General features: G+C 41.3%; 1 protein-coding gene across 4 annotated transcripts in view; it reads left to right on the top strand.

Annotated features, from left to right (window-relative positions):
• The window catches only part of Mapkap1 (MAPK associated protein 1), a 212,760-nt gene that overhangs the window by 31,690 nt on the left and 161,473 nt on the right, over window positions 1-19,597 (top strand). For all 4 annotated transcript variants that reach the window (XM_051166492.1, XM_051166493.1, XM_051166489.1 and 1 more), the window contains one exon: window positions 9,689-9,837. In XM_051166492.1, the coding sequence (XP_051022449.1) occupies window positions 9,689-9,837 (149 nt within the window). The remainder of the gene's footprint in view (window positions 1-9,688; window positions 9,838-19,597) is intronic.

Below are 19,597 nucleotides of genomic sequence, written 5' to 3'. Positions count from 1 at the left end.
TTGTCTTGTTTTTTTTTTTTTTTGTTTGTTTGTTTTTTTTAATTTCATGTAGGAGTGCTCTATCCTGCACGCCAGGAGAGAGCATAGATGGTTGTGAGCTACCATGTGGGTGCTAGGAATTGACCTCAGGACCTCTTGAAGAGCAGACATCTGCTGAGCCATCTCTCTAGCCCAGCACCTGAGTTCTTTGGCGTGGCAGGCAGAACCTTTTCCAGCTGAGCTATCCTGCCAGCCCCACGTTTGGTTCTAACCTAGACTTTCTACTTGCTTCAGTAACCATGATAACTATCTCTTCTGCATATATGTGTTGAGACTTTCAGCTTAAAATCCACTGTTACTGGTATTGCTAGCATTGACGTTTTGTGTTCATACACTGTATGTATATAGATGCTGGCCGTACAACTTTTTTTTTTTTTTTAAAGCTGAGTGACACTTTATTTAGTCATACAGTTGAAACAATGGGCATCAAAATTAACATCTTTGCCTATGAACTTCTTATACACACCAGAAAAAGTTTCAACCTCGGTGCTCCATGTTGTCTTACTATGCCTTGTCTAAATGAACCTTTACAAGCTGGCCGCCATCCAGTTTCACACGGATCGTCTTACGCACAGTTTCACTTGGGATGACCAAGCCCTCAAGGATGGCGTCATGACTGCTGTCAGGTGCAGCTTCTGGGCGTTTCTGCTAGTTCTCTGTACCACTTGCTTCTCACTACACCTATTTTCCAACTCATAAACTAGCTGGACTTGGGTTTTCTGGAACGATTTCCACTGAGGAACTGGTGTAAAAATTATGATAGCTTTCTGACCACCAGCTTCAGTTTCCTTGCCTGCAGTGATGTTGAGTCCCGAGTGCTGTGCCTACATCTGAGTCTGGCCTCTCTCCTTTGGGCTTCATCATCTTGGTGTTCATGCTGAGCGTAGCCTCATCCTTACAGAGTGCTGGCTTAGAAAAACACTTATTACATATTTTTAATGCTTCATTTTCGGCTAGAAGAAAACATTTTAATCTTGGTTACTGGAGATGGCTCCGTTGGATAAGCAGTGGCAGGTCTGAAGTTCACTGCTGAGGAGTCAGTGGCAGGAGGATCTCCTGGCCTTCTGCCCAGCCAGTCTAGCCAGGCAGGGCTGTCCAGTTCTAGTGAGTGACCCATTCTCAGCAAAATGAGTGAGGGGTAGAGGAAGACAGTGTACATGATTGCTGGCTCTGTACACGTGGACACACACACATCTTGAAAGTAAAGTAGCCTTAAAATCTTTTTATAATAGATCTTGTTAACAAAATACTTTTTGTTTTTTCCTTTAAAAAAAAGTCTTTGTTCTCTCAGTACTTCCCAGTACCGCCTTGGCAGGTGATGGATGCCTCATAAATCTTGGTTGACTATTTCCATTTCTGCTCAATAATTCTAAGGTTGACAGTACTAATGGCTGCTGTGTGATTAGCAGGGTTCCTAGTGCTGTGTTGGCACTTCCTACTATTCACTGTACACAAAGGAGGAGATACTGTTACTGTGCGCACAGGTGAGACAGGCTGCGAAGACTTGGTTAACTTACTAAAGTCACATGCACACTAGAAGGGAGAAGCATGGTTGAGTGACACTTTATATCCAGCTTTGGCTTCTTTGGGAACCATACTGCTCATGCTTCTTGTTTCCTTCTGCGGTATTTTCACTAGGTCGTTTTCTTAGTGACTTCCTTTAACTATTGCCTACATAGAAATCCCATTGGCGTGCTAAGCATGGCAGCACACACTGCTATCCCAGCACTCAGGAGCCTGAGGTAGAAGAATCTCAAGGTTAGAGCCGGCCTGGGCTACATAATGGGACATGTCACTGACACACATGTACACACACCATTTCTTTTTCATATATCTCACTGATTTATTTATTTATTTTTCTTTCTTTTTCTTATAGTATTTTGAGACAGGGTTTCTCTGTGTTACCTTGGCTGCCTTGGACACTCTTTGTAGACCAGGCTGGCCTTGAACTCACAGCGATCCACCTGCCTCTGCCTCCCGAGTGCTGGGATTACAGGCGTGCACCACCACCCCCGGCTGATTGATTTCTTAGTTATCAGTGGTGTCCTTTTTTTTTTTTAATGCATGTCATGTCCATGTGAGTTGGCATGTGTGTGGGTGCACATGTGTGTGTGTGCGTGCGCGCATGCACATGTGTACACTTTTACACATATATTATGGTGTTTGTAGAAGGTCAGAAGACAACTTGAAGGAGTTGTTTTTCTCCAAGGAACAGTGTCAGGTTAATAGGTTTGTCAGCCTTACCCACTGAACCCTCTGCCTGGCCCCAATGTGGCCTTTCGTGGAGGAATTAAAGGACTCTTGGACAGTACGTGGACTCTGTGACACAAATCCAAAAGACATGTTTTAAGTGAATGTTTAGAGTAAGACCCTCTGAGTGTCCTGTTACTCAGACTTCAGGGACAGATATGAGCATAGTGACATTAGCAGTCTACTTTGTCAAGAGTTGTGTCATATCAAGACAGAAGAAATCTGAAAAATTAAAAACTACCAGTTTCACAGATAGGGGGACCATTGTTTAGGTTTTTGTGTATTTATTGTAAATTTTATTTGTGTATATGTGTAGTTGTATTTTATGCTGGTGATATGATCATTTCTGTGCACAAATAGTTCATGAGTATATTATTTTGTATGTTTATAGGTTTAGGTTCTCTACCTTTTTTTTTTTTTTTTTTTTCAGATAGGGTTTCTCGGGTGTCCTGGAACTGACTCATTCTATAGACCAGACTGGCCTCCAACTCAGAGATCCACCTGCCTCTGCCTCCCAAGTGCTGGCACTAAACATGCCTGCCACCCGCCAGATTCTCTAATTTTAACGTGTCTTATTAAGGTTATTTCTGGAGTTTGTATTCCCATTACAAATAGCAAATTCCTCATAACTTTCATATTTATATTTGTTTATAAATATTTTAAATGATAGAAAAGAGCCTTTTTATTTTTTTATAAAGAACTTGCTTTTTAAAATAGAATTAATAATTGAAGAAAGTTAATTTTCTTATAATACATGTTACATATAAACTTCTTTAATATCAAATATTTATTGTCATATTTCTCTGATTCGCTCAAATTTTTTTGTTTGATTTTACTTTAGATTTGAATGTAAGGTTTCTACATTACTTTTATTGTTTTATATGTGTGTGTGTGCATGCACACCATGGAGAATGTGGAGGTCAAAGCACAACTTCATGGAGTTGGTTCTCTCCTTCCACCTGAATGTGAGTTTGAGTCCCAGGGTTGAACACTCGGCCCACTGAGCGGCTTCACTAATCTTCATATATCACTTTCAGCTAAAATGTCTCATTTCTTTTTTGATCTGTAGGTTTAAATTTTTGTTACAGTTTATTTGTTGAAGAATGTTTGTATCCCAGTTGTCTTAAGTGTCGTTGGCTGTTTTCTGGATTTTTTTTTTTTTTTTTTTTTTTAATCTCTTTGTATCCTTGGCTGTTCTGGACTTAGTCTGTAGACCAGGTTGGCCTTGAACTCACAGTGTTCTGCCTGCCTCTGCCTCCTTGAGTGCTGTGATTAAAGCTGTGTGCCACCACACCCACCTTCTACAAACTGTCAATTAGAGCCAAAAAATTGGCTCAGGTTGGGCCTTAACTTTTCATAACAGTGATTTCTTTGTGATGATTTTTATGTGTCATATCAGTCAGTTGCCTGGTGTTTTTTGTGATGTTAAGTGTCCTGATGGAGTCAGGGGTTTGCCCATCATAAATTGCTCCCAGCATCTTTTCACAAGCAGTTTGAATGGCTGCTGGGGGGCATGACTAGATGCAGTATTTCATCCGAGGCTATAAGCAGGAGTTCTGATCTTATTCATCATTTTTCATCTGTTAACTAGTTTTTATGTATTAAGGGTTTTCCATAATGTATAATTTGATTATCTTTAGCTACATTGCTACAACAAAAGCAGGGTACATGTTTCATTCTTTGTTAACAGATTTCACAATTATGAGAGTTTTTCCTAGCGTCTTATCTATACAACTGGTTATTTTTTCTTTTGTGTCATTATGAATTCATGGTTATTTTGTTTTGAGAAAAGATCTTGCTATGTAGCACAGGCTACCCCTTTTAATGGATCTATTCATAATAGCAATGGTTTTCTCTTACAATACCATTAATTCTTCTTAGCTACTATTTCTTCCCCAATCTAGATTCAGCAGTTTCTTCGGTGCACCTTGGTTCTTTTTAGTGGCAGAAGGTTGTCAGTGACCACAGCCTGATGTTTACAGTGTTAGGGTTTTCCTCATAGTTTTGTTAGCATAAGCACAAATAAGTAAGTTAGTGTTTTCATTGAAATGTCAGTTTCCGACTATAGAGTATTTACTATTTTGTTTGTTTGTTTGCAGAATCTCACTGTTTTGCTTGTAGTTTAGGTTGGCCTCAAATCCCCATCCCCCACCACAGCATCGCCCCTCACTGCCCACACATTTACTGTGTAGAGTTTATGCTCATGTGCCTTTTCTGCTTATGCTGAAATACCAGCATCCCTACCAACAATGTCATCATCAAGAAGACTTTAAAGCTTTTTTGGTTTTTGTATGTTGGACATATTCTTTTACATTAAAAATGTATTGGTTTGGCCTAAAATTGCTAATAAAAGACACATAGTCTGAAGCGTATTTCAAGGCTGCCAGCACAACTATGGTAAACAAATGACTCTAAACTGACATATAATATATATCCCCCAAGCATTTGCCACTAAGATGCTCCTCTGGCCATTCTCCCCTTTGTCCTCCTACACAGTCAACTGTCTCTCTCCTCCCAACTGACAATCCTCGCTCTCCTCCAGGAGGTCCCGCCTTCCACTCCCTGTCCTTCTGCCCAGCTGATTGGCTAAACAGCGCTTTATTGACAGTTGTTACATCCACTCAGCATACTGCCACATATTCTGCTAGAAAATGTAAAGCCAAATTATTGTATAATAAAATCATAATAATTCTTCTCTTTAAAATTAAACTACCAAACTCATTATTACATGTAGTTTCTTAGTTTACATTTTATTTGTCCAAAGTATTTTTTTCTTCTTTCCTTCTGTCACCAAAGCCTTATGTCTTTACATGGGCTTTGGTGGAGGTCATGGTGCAGCACTAGTAGGTCTAAATCGTGATGAGAGTGTTTGGTCCTTCGGGACTTCATGACATCTACTCCTGACTGCCTTTCTCTGAATGTTTGACTCAGAGCTTGGGAAGCGGGTGAGCATTGAAGACACTTGCTTTGGATATGCCCTGACAGCAGCAGCCTTCACAGACTTCTTAATGGCCTTGTCTTTGGGCACCCATTGGGTACAGTTTGTGCCGAGGCTCTCCTCTCCCCACAGGCCCTTTTTAGCATGACCATTGTTTCTTCTTCTTTTCTGTCATCTTGGAGCCAAGACTCAAAAGAGCTATTTCGCTTTTCTTTAGGTTGTAGAGATTACACTTTTAATTTGGTAGCTATAGAAATAGTTTGAAGTATTTTGTTGGAGGATCTGTTGATCGATGGAGTACCGAATGTGAGAGAGAAGAGCTAGGCAGCTTCCAAGCTTGTGGCACCATGGGATTGGGTTGCCACTTGAGAAGGGGAAGGCTGGGATGGGAAAGGAATGAGAATTTAGTTATAGTCATGTAAAAAAAATACACTCTGTGGGGGTGTCAGATGTAAAGTTAGTGTGTGTGGCTGTAATATTAGGACCAGAAATAATTATAGAAATCACTAGTCTATATATTGGATATTTATTTAGGTCTACACCTAGTGTGTGTGTGTGTGTGTGTGTGTGTGTGTGTGTGTGTGTGTCTCCCAGTGTACATGTGGAGGTCAGATGAAAACTTTATGGAGTCAGTTCTTTCCTTCCACCTTTATGTAGCTTCTGGGGCTCTAACTCAGGTCTTCAACTTTATATGGCAAGTGCCTTTTTCCTTGGAGTCCTCTTGCCCACCAGCCCTATTTACTTTTTTTACCCTCCAAGGCAGATTTTTATATATACAGCAAAGTTTATAGGTATTGAATATATGGTTTGGTGACTTTAAATTTTTTTTAATTTCATATGCTTTGGTGTTTTGCCTGCTTGTATGTCTGTCTATGTGAGGGTGTCCAAGCCTCTGGAACTCAAGTTACAGACAGTTGTGAGCAGCCGTGTGGGTGCTGAGAATTGAACCCAGGTCCTTTGGAAGAACAGCCAGTATTCTTAACCACTGAGCCATCTCTCCAGCTCCAGTTTGATGGCTTTTAACAAATACATATACCTATGATTAACACACAATCATAAGTAGAGGAATTTTGTTGCTTCTCAAAGTTCCCCTTCCTCAGAGGCAACCATTGTTCTAACTTATGTGACTGCAGTTTAGTTTCACCTCTTGTAGATGGTATTTTAAAATACAGGGCTAGGAGAGGTCACTGAGGATGTAATGCAGATGGAGGAAAAAAAAAAAAGAGAGAGAGAGAGAGACCAAAGGTAAGCTTTGGAGAATTCCAGTGACCAGGGAGCCAAGCTGGGAATCCACAATGGTGCTGAGGAGTGGTGGCCTGTGGGAGGATAAAAAGTTACATCAAATAGAGAGAGTTCTGGGAAGCCAGTGAGAACAGTGTTTAAGAGGGAGGAATGACAGCCATGCCAAAGGCTACAGGTGATGTGAGGAATGATTAAAATTAAGCTAGAGTCACAGAAAGATGTTTTTTGTTTTGTTTTGTTTTGTAATCTCCATGAAAGTTAATTTGGTGGAGTGTTGAGGCTGCAACGTTTGATGTATTTGAGTGACTGGAATTGAATGGTTTTGAGAAATGGTCCAGTAACTAGGAAGAAGGGGTTGGGTGTTTTTGTTTAGTTAGCAGTGCTGTGTACTACTGGGACTATTTGAAAGAAGAAAGGCCAGGCAGTGGTGGCACACGCCTTTAATCTTAGCAGTTGGGAGGTAGAGGCAATTGGATCTCTGTGAGTTCTAGGCCAGTCTGGTCTACAAAGCAAGTCCAGGACAGTCAAGGCTACACAGAGAAACCATGTCTCAAAAAACAAAACAAAACAACAACAACAAAAAAAGCAGAAGCATGGTGTCTCTGAGTTTGGCATAAGGGGGGCAGGATCTTTGTATACAAGGGAGTAACTTGTCTGAGAGGTTCTTCCTTAATACGAGGAGCAGAGGCAGGAAGATGTTCAGGTGAGAGCAACAAAACTCCTTGTTGTTGTTGTTTTTAGACAGGGTTTCTCTTTGTAGCCTTGGCTGTCCACTTTACAGACCAGGCTGGCCTCTAACTCACAGAGATCTGCCTGCTTCTATCTCCCAGAGTGCTGGGATTATAGGCATGCTCCACTGTACCCAATTAAAACGTCTCCAGTATTTCCATTTTCCTATGACACAAAGAGCTAGAGAGGTGTTGTCAGGCTGAAGTGAATACTGGTCTGAGTGGGAAGAGCTAGTACACATTTACCTCACACATAATGCTCCTGAAAACACGTTCAGTAAGTTACTCATGCCTCCTCAGCCTCATTCTCTGTGGAGCCAGTAGGAACCTGTCTTGTAAGCTCAAAAGGACAGCCCACAGCACTGTTAAAAAGGGACCATTCCTTTCTCAAGTGTAGCTGTAAAACTGTTATAGATTACATGTAGCAAGTTAATTGTAACATTGAAAATACCACCTTCGTCCTCTTGCAGTGAGTGTATTTGATTGTGTGTAGTCACTGTTGTATTGCTGTGAGGAGACACCTAGACTAAGGCAACTCTTACAAAAGGAAGTATGTACTTGGGGGGCTGGCTTACAGCTTCAGAGGGTTAGTCCGTTATCATCATGGCAGGTGCTGGAGAAGTAGCTAAGAGTGAGTTTTACAACCTGAACTAGACAGCAGATAGTGTGTGTGTGTGTGTGTGTGTGTGTGTGTGTGTACTGATGAATGGTGATAAATGGACAGATCTGGGAATGATGTGGTCTTTTGAAACTTCAGAGACCACCCCCAGTGACACACCTCCAACAAGGTCACACCTCCTAATTCTTCCAAGCAGTTTCACTAACTGGGAACCAAGCATGAGTTTATGGGGGCCATTCAAATTTGACCACCACAGATAGGCTAAGTGTGTTTGTATGCCCAGAATCCAGATTTAGGCATCATGTATTTGTCTGCTAGCCCTGACCCCAATCCCAGTTCTGCTTTCCATGGTTTTAGTTACCTATGGTCAGTCTTGGTCTGACAATTTTAAGTGCATAAAACTTAGGATTAAACGACTTGTCAGTTTAAATAATCTATTAGAGGATTCTATGATGAAAAATACTAATTTTTAACTGTTTTTTTTTTTTACAAGTTAAAATTTGTCATCATTATGTATGTGTAGGGAAAATAGGATGTCCATGCATCACTTAACCATTTGAGACACAGCCTCAGAATTCTGTCTGGTGGTTTTGTTGTAGAGAGTATAATCATAGGAAGCACTGGCACACGCTAAGGTGGTTATGATGCCACTAGCTTGTGCAGTTTGATGGAGAGCACTGTACATGTAGCCAGTCTTTGGCTGGAAGTGGCTATAAAAGTGTATTTGCAGGGGTTGGTACTTTCTGGGGCCTTGGAACCTGTCCCCTGTGGAGGGGGCACTTTGTCACCTGACTCATTTCACTAACTCCGTACATTCAATTGATGAATTTACCTCGGCAGCCTGCTAATAAGTTGATGTAGTTGTAAAATGTTATAAAGTAACCATTGCAGAATTCTATTGATTTCTCTTGATTTAATTTGACATTGTTGAAGAATTGAATGGGGTTGAACCTGTTGATTTCAGATTTTAAAATCTGAGATTGACTTATATAAAACTTTAAGTGTAGACAGTTTCTAATATTTGTGAACTGACGAAGTTTGATGGTCCTCATGTACTTGCCATACAGTTACCACCTTGATGGAGTTAGGTGAATTTAGAGAGGTAAATGATCCTCATGAAGATGTGGAACTGCCTTGATTCAGTGATGAATAAGGGCTGAAGATTTTGATTTGATATAGTTTATTATTTTATTTACTAATTCATGCAGCGAGTTTTATTGAGTGTGTGATGTGCTCATCAGTGTCTCAATTGGTGTAGACTCCAGCCCTGGGGTTTAGCTAGCGGTATGACTTAGGTCTAACCAGAGGCTTTGAAGCTGATTTTCATGTTGACAAAATTGGCAGTACTACAGGCCTGCTACAAAGAGTTAATAAGCTGTATTGTCATGCACAATGGATGCTGCGTCGTTGTTTCTGTTTTTGTCCTCAAAATTTTGTGCTGGGTGCCATTGGAAAGTGTAAGAGGACTCTGCCTTTAAAGATCTAGAATTTTAAAGTCATAGTGGTAGCACCATTAGAGAACCCCGAGGTTTTCTGGGTTAACACATTCAGAGGTGTAAAGTGTCCAGTGTCATCAGTGGCTTCTGCTGCAGCCTGGGGGCCCCAAGGACCCCTAAGTGGTCTCCTTAGGAAGGCTGCGCGGCTGCAGTGGTTCTTCCCTTCTGAGACAACAGTCTTGGTGTTGCGTGGCTCACTGTGCTTGCTTCCCTCACCGTGTCCACGCCTCAAGTGTGTGTGAGGCTTTCTGCGTACATCAACCCTAACCTGTCTCTCCACATGCCTCTTCAAGATCCAGAGGAAGACTTTAGCAAAGGTAGACAAACTGTCTTCTGTACATAGTGACAAAGATGTTTTTATCCTTTTCTGTCTCAGCCCAGGAGTTAAAGTCACTGTTTGAAAAAAAATCCCTCAAAGAGAAGCCTCCAAGTTCGGGCAAGCAGTCCATATTGTCTGTACGCCTGGAGCAGTGCCCTCTGCAGCTGAATAACCCTTTTAACGAGTACTCCAAGTTTGATGGCAAGGTAAGTTTAAAAGTAAAGAGGCTTGTGTCCCTTTAAGATTGAGGGAGTAGTTGTTGTAGTCTTCGTCGTCGTCATCGTCGTCGTCGTCATACTTAGGTTTCATAAGTGCCTCGGTATTGTAGAACACCACACTTCCTAAGACCATAGAGATATAAAAAGGTAAGAATATGGACTCGTTTCCATAGTAATATTGAGGAGGATTAACACATAAGTCTTGCACACCTTTTCATTCTTTCCTTCTCTGTACGTATAGTCCAGGACTCCTTTAATTCTCCTAGATACACATTTTCCCCACATGTAAAGCAAGCTGAGTGTGACAGCACACACCTGTAATTCTAACACTCAGCACGCCAAAGCAGAAGGCTGGTGAGTTTGACTCCAGCCTGAACCACATTGTCTTCAAAACCAAACCAAAAAATACCCTTCTCTGTCTTCTTGTATACACACACACACACACACACACACACACACACACACACACACACACACACAGTCTATACATACATGGATGAGTCTATATGGATAGAAGCAAAGGGAGGGCTGTATGTTCCTATTTATTCACCTGTTTCATGTCTGTGTACAGTTTTGGGCTGGGGGTGCTGATGAAGAGTGTGCTGGGAAAACCTTGGGCGTGGCTTTGGAGGTGGTTTGCATTGTCCTGCTACAACTGCAGAAATAGTGAGGTCTTTGCTTGCTTCAGAATTCTAGACCATCCCATTTTAGTCTTTCATTATTAGGGGATCTTGTTGGATACTTACAGGGAGGGTAACTTTTATTTATTTATTTATTTCTTCTCATTTGTAGTAACAGTTTGCTGCTATAAAATTAAATTGTTTATTTTCCTTTTAGAAAAATGGCCACTGTTTCAGGAGGAGCCTGGTGCTGTTCTGAGCCTCAGTTCTGAGCTAATCAGGGCTTTTTAAAGGATACAGTTGAAATTTTAATTTACTGCCACTGTGTTTTCTGCCTCCCAGTGGTGTGGGGTGCTGAGCAATAGCCTGCTGCCTGGAGGGGTCAGGTGCCGTTTGTCTTATTTCCACACCATTGCAATTAATAAATGGCAATGCTTTGCTCATGTTTACATTTTTCTTACTCACTAATTCTGTCCGTTATTTGAGCAAAGAGATCTTTTTTTCTGGGAACATCTTACCTTGTTCAGCACACATTGGCAGTAAGGCTGTTGTTGCTGTCTGTGTGGGTGAAGAACAGAGACCAGAAACAAAGTCACTTTTAGGTGGCATTGCTCTGAGCTTCTGTTTAGCTGACCCATAATATCCAAGGATGTACAGTGTGGGGAAAAGAAGGAAGGTTCCCCAGGATCCTGTGTCCAGCTGCACTGCAGAGAATTCATTTAAGTGGGTGAGAAGCTGTTCTGCGTTGGGACCCTGCTCAAACTTATTTGCTACCTAGCTGATAGCGTCTCATTGTTTGGATGAAGAATGGGTAGAATAACTGATGTGTGCTTCCATGCCAACAGACTGGTTGAGACTTTAAAACTAATGCATTCCAGGGTTGCCCACTTTCCATTAGCTTGGGTTTGGATTCATCAGAGTTGTGAACAGTGCTTGGTACAGGAGCTAACTTCTGAAGTCTAGGGAGACAGTATTTCACACCATAATTTTTTGTTAGGTGTGTGATTATGTTTACATTGCCCTATACTTTGCCATAATGAACCTTTTGATAATCTGTAGAAAGTAACCATTGATTATGAAGGATTTATATATCGATAAGTCTATCTTACAATGCCTGCTATTTTATTATTACCCCATATATTACAATGCTAAAATACAATTAAACCCTTGTTCTCATCTATTATTTAATATTGATGCATTTGGCAGATACGTAATGAAGGTGGCTAATATTTGAAGGATATTGTACTGTACATATTAAATCAGTCTTTATCTTTGTGAAAGGCATCAATATGATAGTCAAAGGCATCTCAATGATTAATAGAGAATTACACTTGAGTCAAGCCTTTTTGTAACCTAGAAATTAAAATGACTATTCAAATAACACCTCAAAATGATCAAATTAGCATTTTGTGATTACATAATAATGGGATTGTAGTAGTGCTAACAGCGCCATGGCTGCCTCCAAAGTTGAGATCATGTCAACCTCTGGATAATAGAGCCTTTCTGTGCAAGCCGACTTTAATCATTTCCAGATTGATTCTTCCTATAAATCATCTGACATTCAGCACTAAATTTTTGTTACTGTTGTAACTTAAAATTATTTTATTTTTATTCAGCTCATATTTAAAAAATAAAATGAGTGTTCTGTCTTAATGATTCATCATCTTGTTATTGGGACTACATGTTTTTGCCTCAAATGGAAGGATTTTCTATGTATTAATACTATATATGAATATGCAAATAAATACCTTGTATAATTACATGTATATAAATATGTATTTGCAAATAATTTTTAAAGCCACTGAAACATATACAATGTTTTGTTTTCTTTTTACAAATATTCATGATGCTCTCCTTGGGAACAGTGCCTGCCTTATTTACATAATTAACTGAGTAGTTTAGGTCTCCTGGGCAAATGGTACATAATCGGGGAGAGAAGGGACAGGAAGAGTTTGGGGTCTAATTAAATATGCTAAAAAACTACTTAATTATGTATTTCCTCAAGAGACCAGTAGCTGTGCCATCCTGAAGATGCTGCTGTGCTGGCTTTGAGGAAAGGATTTGTTTTGGGTGTGGAGCTAGAATCTCATAGTAGTTAGGCAAGCATATCTGGTGTCTTTACAGCTCTGCAGATGGGGGCTGTTGGTTTTAGTGAATCTAAGGATGAGCACCTCTTAGCATTTTTCCTAAATTAAAGCAAGTATTTTCAAATAGTTTTTGGTTCCTGTAGTTGGCTAATTATTTATAAAAACCATTTTTGTGGTTAATATATTTTTAGAGCATGGAGTTAGGAGGACTGTACTTAGTTACAGTTTTTGACAGTTTGGAGGGAGGGACATGCCAAGCTTCTAGTGTTTATATTATGTCTTTGGCAAATAGATGCTGCTGCCTGTGACTTGGCTTGGATCTGTAGATTAAGTCTCCTTACCAAGCAGTTGAGAGACGTTCAAGGCACACTTCAGGGAGCTGTAGGTGACTCTTGGTCTGATGAGCCACAATCCAGCTCAGCATCCACATGAATTCTTTGTTTGTTTGTTTGTTAGTGGGTATGTAAGGGTAGGAGGGGTGGTCTTTTCTGAGGATAGACTTGGCCTCATACGTGCTAGAGAGGCACTCTGCCACTGAGCTGTAGCCCTGGCTGTTGTTGGAGACAACCTGTGAGAAACCTCCTTCATAAAACATAACCTCTGCTGTGGGTGGAGCTCAGAAACTTTGTGCTCCAGTTCTAATCTCACTGTGTGAAGGGTGTGAGCTATGTATGCTTGGAGATGCTTGAAGATGTTGAGGGTGGTCTTTAGGAGAGGCACTGGGTTGTCCTGGAGATGCTGTGTTATGTCCCCCCACCTCGTTAGAGGTTGAACCCAAAGACTTTTACATAGGTAGGCCTAGTAAATGTTCAACCAAGGGGCTACATTCCAAGCCCCAACTTTATGTTTAGAGAAGTGGATCTAAGCCAGGTGCTGTGGCCATGTTCCTTCAATACTACTGGCACTCAGGAGATAGAGGCAGAGACAGATACTCACCCTGGCAGTTCTGAGCACCATTCTGGTGGTACTTTAGGCATAGGAAGAGCAAGATGTGTGTGTGGGTGTTTGTGTGTGTGTTTACTCATTTATTTAGAAAGTTATGGCTACTAAAAGTCAGTTGGAAAGATAGTTGGGTATTACTAATCGCTTAGCAGTTGTAATAAAACATTATGTATCCTACCTACTGTGACATAGCTAACTACTGTTCCCTAAATGTAAGGGGGTGTTGTTTGCCTTGACAAAGGTCTGAAAAAGCAAAAGAGGCCTGGTTTCCACCAACAGCTGTGACTTTGATTGTGTTAACTTGTTAAAAAGTAGCCACTTCTTGGGTAGAAATTGTTTTACCGGGAAACTGCAGGGTGTGGGGGAGGGGATAATTCATGAGTGCTAATTGCTTGGCTGTTAATTTTCATAAGTGTTGATAGAAGCAGTTCCTTAAATTAAACTTTGTTTAAAATGTATCAGGGGAAATATTCCACAATGTCGAGCCTGAAGTGAAAATTAATATGAATGCCGTGGCAATTAACACATACTGGTTAATAGCTTTTAGCAGCATTTTGGGATGATAGTCCTTAAATACATTTTTGCATGCTGCTCTTGTTTCAGCATTGTTCTAGTTGGATGTCTGGATAATTATGAACAAATGTTTCCTATAATCATTGACATTAAATAGCTCTCTTCAAAGAAAGTCACTTGAAACTTTTACAGAAAAGAATGATGTCACAAAGAAATGTTATACACTTAGAAAAGGTCAATGAATTGAAATCATGTTTTAAACAAACAGCTGGGCCAGACAGGTGGCTTAATGGTTAGTGATTAAGAGTACTGGCTGCTTTCGCTGAGGACCTGAGGACCCGGGTTCCATTCTTAGTGCCCATATGGCAGCTTACAACCGTCTGTAACTCCAGACAAAAAACAAAAAACAAAACAAAACAAAAAAACAAAAACAGCCATAGAAAAAAGTGCTCTACATCTGAAGTTGGAATTTTGCTATTATCATGGGAATGGGCCCTTCTAATACATGATGTTACTTTAGCTTCAGAATATTTTCTACAGTCATGGTATTTTGGGTTTTTAGAGTTGGCTGTCTTTCCTTCCAGTAGTGGCCTTCCCTTTCCTCCATCTGCTCAAGTGGTCTGCCCACCCTCCCTTTCCTACCCCCAGGGAAACAGAGTAGCTCAGAATGAAGCTGGCTGCCTTGTAATTCTCTTCACACACAGATCCCTACACCTCTTTTAATAAGGGGTCTCCTGAGGTAACAGTCAGTTCCTAATAAGAGACAAATACAGGGTGTTTTGTTTAGGAGATGTCTTGCTCTTTCGTTGACTTTATCCTGCACACTCACTTACTTATTTACTTACTTTGTTTATTTTTGAGGTATGGTTTCTCTCCCTGGCTGTCCTGGAACTCACTCTGTAGACCAGGCTGGCCTTAAACTCATAGAGAATTCACCTGTCTCTGCCTACCACGTGCTGGGACTAAAGGCATGTGCTACTACACCTATCTTTACGTACATTTAAAAAAAGAAGAAGAAGAAGAATAAAACACCAACATAATATCAGTGGTTACTTACTTGGCAACTTAATTTCTGTGACTGTATCTTACCAGCCTTGCTTTTCAGAGACCAAAATTTGTTAGTCCATTACTAAAAGGTGTCAGCTACTCACTACCTTTCCCATTTAATAGGGTACTGACAGGATAGAATTGTCAACTTCATTAGTTATCTTTTATTTTATTTTTTGATGTTTCAAGACAGGGTTTTTCTGTGCAGCCCAGGCTGGCCTCAAGCTCACATAGATCCTCCTGCCTCTGCCTCCTGAGTGATGGCGTTAAAGGTGTGTGCCACCAACGTCTAGCTTATTAGTCAGCTTTCCCTTTATCACCCTCCAAGTTCTGGGTGTGCAGGCATGAGCCTCAGACTTGTGTTCATGTTCATAAGACAAAGTTAATGACAGATTGAAGTATTGTGGGGATTCAATAGAGAGGATGTCTGCCTAGTAAAGTGCCTGGCCATGGTCAGTGCTGAGAGATGTTTAGTTTGCTTCCCTTCCCTTCATTTGCTTTCTGTGGAGAGTCCTCGTGCATAGCAGACAGAGGCAGGGTAGTGGTGAACACATAGCTCATCTGTGGGGCTTCTTCCCTTGGAAGAGTCATAGTACAGCCTCCAGTGGGGAGGTGTATTATTTCTTTAGGGATGTCTGAAGTAAAGGGCAAAGACAGGTTTGAGCAGAGGGTATGAGGAACTGGAAGAGAAGGAGGCTGTGTGATTGGAACCCAAGGTTGAGGCAGAGCTGGTGTAAGCTGAGGCTGCTGAGGCAGGCAGTGGATGGCTGGGAGAAGTGTTCTCTTTAACCTAGGAGTACTGAGAACCTTGAACAAGTTCAGATGGAGCCATGAGTTAAGCTGATTTGTACATGTGTCTTTGGTGCTGTTTGTTTGTTTTTAAAGATTTATTATGTATACAGTGCTCTGCCTGCATGTACACCTGCAGGCCAGAAGAGGGCACCGGATCACATTATAGATGGTTGTGAGCCACCATGTGGTTGCTGGGAATTGAACTCAGGACACCTGGAGGAGCAGACAGTGCTCTTAACCTCTGAGCCATCTCTCCAGCCTGGAGGGTTGTTTTGTTAAACCCACATGCCAAGCAAGTGTTTGCCGCTAAGCCTTTTCCCACAGCCCTTCGAATTTGTGTGTTCAAATGGTCACTAGGAATGTGCTGAATAGAGTATAACTATAGCAGGGCCTGGGGGGACGGAGATCAAGAAAATTTCATCCTGTTGAGAGATGAATGGATTTAACTGATGATGGAATTGGAGTAGATGTATTCAAGTGATAACTGGTAAATAAAAAGCATTAGACTTGCTGGGCAGTGGTAGTGTACATTTTTAATTCCAGCACTCAGGAGGCAAAGGCAGGTGGATCTCTTGAGTTCGTGGCTAGCCTGATCTACAGAGTAAGTTCTAGGACAGCCAGAACTATACAGACAAACCTAGTCTTGAACAACCAAAAAAAAAAAAAAAAAAAAAAGGGAAAAGGTTAGACTTGATGATTGTTGGTGTATAGGGAAATTGCGCAGTATCACATAAGAAAATATGGAGAGATGGCTCAGAGGTTAAGAGCATTGGCTGTTCTTCCAAAGGTCCTCAGTTCAATTCCCAGCAACTGCATGATGGCTCACAACCATCTATAATGAGATCTGGTGCTCTCTTCTGGCGTTCAGATGTGCATGCAGGCCGAATATTGTATACATAATAAATAAACCTTAAAAAAAAAAAAAAGAAAATATGTTGATAGTAATTCTTGGACAGTCGTCAAGAAATCAGGCGTGGGTATGTTTCTGGTCTAATGCGGTTGCTGTTGAAGCACTGCCTTTCTTTAGCTATTCACCGGGTTAGTAGAGGAAGCCTGCCTGATGTATTCTTAGCCCTGAGGTACCATGGAAAGCCCAGGAAACAGCCCTTACTTGTATTAGTGCTGCAGTGGCTGGTGGCATCTTTAACCCCACCTTGCTCAGCATGAACTGCTCTAGGGCCCGACTTACTCATGTGAACATACTGATGCCAGCTTCAGATCCCCAGCCAGAGCAGCATCCAGAGGCCTCAGTCATTGTTCCTCTTGTCGTGGTGGTCCAGGTGGTCTTGAATGTACTAGTTCAGGCGATGCTGCTTCTTCAGCTTCCTGCATGCACATTAGTTAGTGCTGATTAGGTTTAATTATTTTTTGAGATCATAATATAGTCACATAATTTTCCATTTCCTTAATTTTTTTTCTTAATGCTATTCCTGTTAGCAAAAGTTGCATTCCAGAGCCAAAAGACTATTTGTTGATAGGAGTACAACTATGGAGCCAAAGACATGTTAGCAGTGACTGTGACATTCTTTCTCTGGGGTCTTTACATGCCATCTCTCACCTGTGAGCATTGGCTTTCTTATGTTTGATAAGGAGAATTGGCCTAGAAGGTTCGGTAGTTCCATGGTAATGGACAATAGAGGGGTGTAAAGGGCTGTAAATGAAAGGGCTTGAGCTCTTGAACAGTTGGCATGCATGTGCTTGTGCGCTGTGGCCCAAGGTTGTTCCTCGCTTTACAGATGAGGACACAGGCAGAGACAGGGTACTCACTGGTAGGTGGCCGAGCTGGAAGGAGCTTTGCTTTCTTCACTCCAGTGCCATAGCTGTCTGTGCTGCACTCTTTTCTTCATTGTTATGAAGGCTGGGGAAGGTTTATAGTTGAAGATTTTCAGAATTTAAGAGCAAGTTTTCTCTTTGCCAGTGAACTAGAAATCTGACAGCCCAGTTTAGATCTTTTTTTTTTCCTTCTTTTTTTTCTTTTTCTTTTTCTTTTTTATTTTTTTTTTTCAGTTTAGATCTTATTACCAGTTATGTGGTTGGATTAAGTTGTTGTCTCTTGAAAGTTTCAGTGTCCTCACAGGTAAAAGGGAATAATAAAGATGAGGCTGGGCTTGCGGACGCCTCTGTGTAGACTGCACTGTGTACCTCACAAAGTCTGTCTCTCCCCACTGGTCTTCCTGCTATACAGAGTGGACCTACCCTTACTCCCCACGCACCCACCTGTCCATGTTAGCAAATGGCTTACCACACAGCCACCCTGGATTGGTTCAGTTTAAGCCTTGCATACCAGCTTTGCCGATAGATGTAGCTAACCCCCCGGAGGAACTTGAAGGTAACGGGGCCAGCAAGTAATGGAGCTTCCTCCAGCCCCCATTCTGGGGATGGGAGTCAGAACCTTGAGCGTGTTAATGTTAAGCAAGTACTCTACCACTGCGCTTCATCCCCAGCCTAGAAACCTGCCTTTACCCTCAGGATTCTACTCATTGCTGGGGACCCTGAGAGTTGGCTTGTGACTTCAAGTATGTCATACTGAGAGAAGAGTAGCCCCAGGAACATGTGTAACATGATGAGCTGCAGAGACTGATGTGGAGGAATCTCCGGGTGTGAGGCCAGCAGGTACAGGGCTCTGCTCTGTCTAGCCTCTTATCCTCAGTTGTTGGAATTTCTGTTGTCTGATTCCTAGAGAACAGAGGTTCAGTTTTGTTCACTCATGTAATGAAGCCCACAGTATCATCATCCACACATAAATGTGGAAACTTTTAAATGGCAGTGGTAAATTTCAGATGCTGTTGCAGCTCCAAGGCAGGACCTGAGAGCTGTGTTTCGTTCATGTTTTTGTTCTCTTCTGTTATGCTGACGTTTAACACCTAGACAGAGATGCATGTAAGAAAGTAAGTTTAGGGAAATTGCAAAATATGCTACTATGCAACCAAAGATTAAATTGATTTGTTATATGAGCATTTAGCTACAATTCATTTTAATTGTCTGTATGAAGTTAAAAAGTATTAGTGTCAGATAAAGATTCATCGCCAGTGCGTGATTTGAGGCTGGTGCTGGAGCGTGCAGGCGTGTGCTCTGCAGATGTTTGTGTAAGGCGCTGTCTTTCCTGACAGCAGTTAAAAAGTATGGCTATAGTAATCAAATTGTGCTGCAGCGACTCTGAGGCTAGGGCCAGATTGAATTAAAATAGATATAAGATTTATGAATAGCAATAGCTGTGATAAAATTTCACTGCCTTCTTCAACAGGAAGGACTTTCCACAGTGGAAAGAAGAAAATCTAATAACCACTTTCCTAAAACTGTGCTTTCGCTGACTTTCATTTTCCCTTCCTAATTACAGCATCAAAACAATAACTTGCAAGGGCATTTTCTGCTCTTTTCTCTCTTTGGCCATAGTAACTTTTCCTTTTCTCCCCCATTGTATTAAATACATAGCATTAAAACAAGTGTTTTGATGTAATGCTGTTTTGGTTTAGAAGCACAGTTCCTCTAAAGCAGTCCGATTAAGAGGGGTGGTGGTTTAGCCTTATTTAAAGGAAGGTTTATTAGCACCATTGCAGCTGCATTTACTGAGTTTCTGTTTTGTGTCCCGTTCTGTAATTGGCCTGTATTGTCTGCTTATTTCTCAAGCTGGTATCTGCTGTCAGCACTGACGATTAGGAGCCTAAAGCACAGCAGAAGGAACGCGTGATGCTGTGGGCAAATGCATGAGCTTGTGGCCTCTTATTTTCTCTTTCTGAGACAGGGTCT

The sequence above is a fragment of the Acomys russatus genome, chromosome 24, assembly GCF_903995435.1.
Source record: "Acomys russatus chromosome 24, mAcoRus1.1, whole genome shotgun sequence".
Taxonomy (NCBI): Eukaryota; Metazoa; Chordata; class Mammalia; order Rodentia; family Muridae; genus Acomys; species Acomys russatus.
The sequence above is the reverse complement of the archived record's forward strand: the minus strand, read 5'-3'. Positions and strand labels throughout refer to the sequence as shown.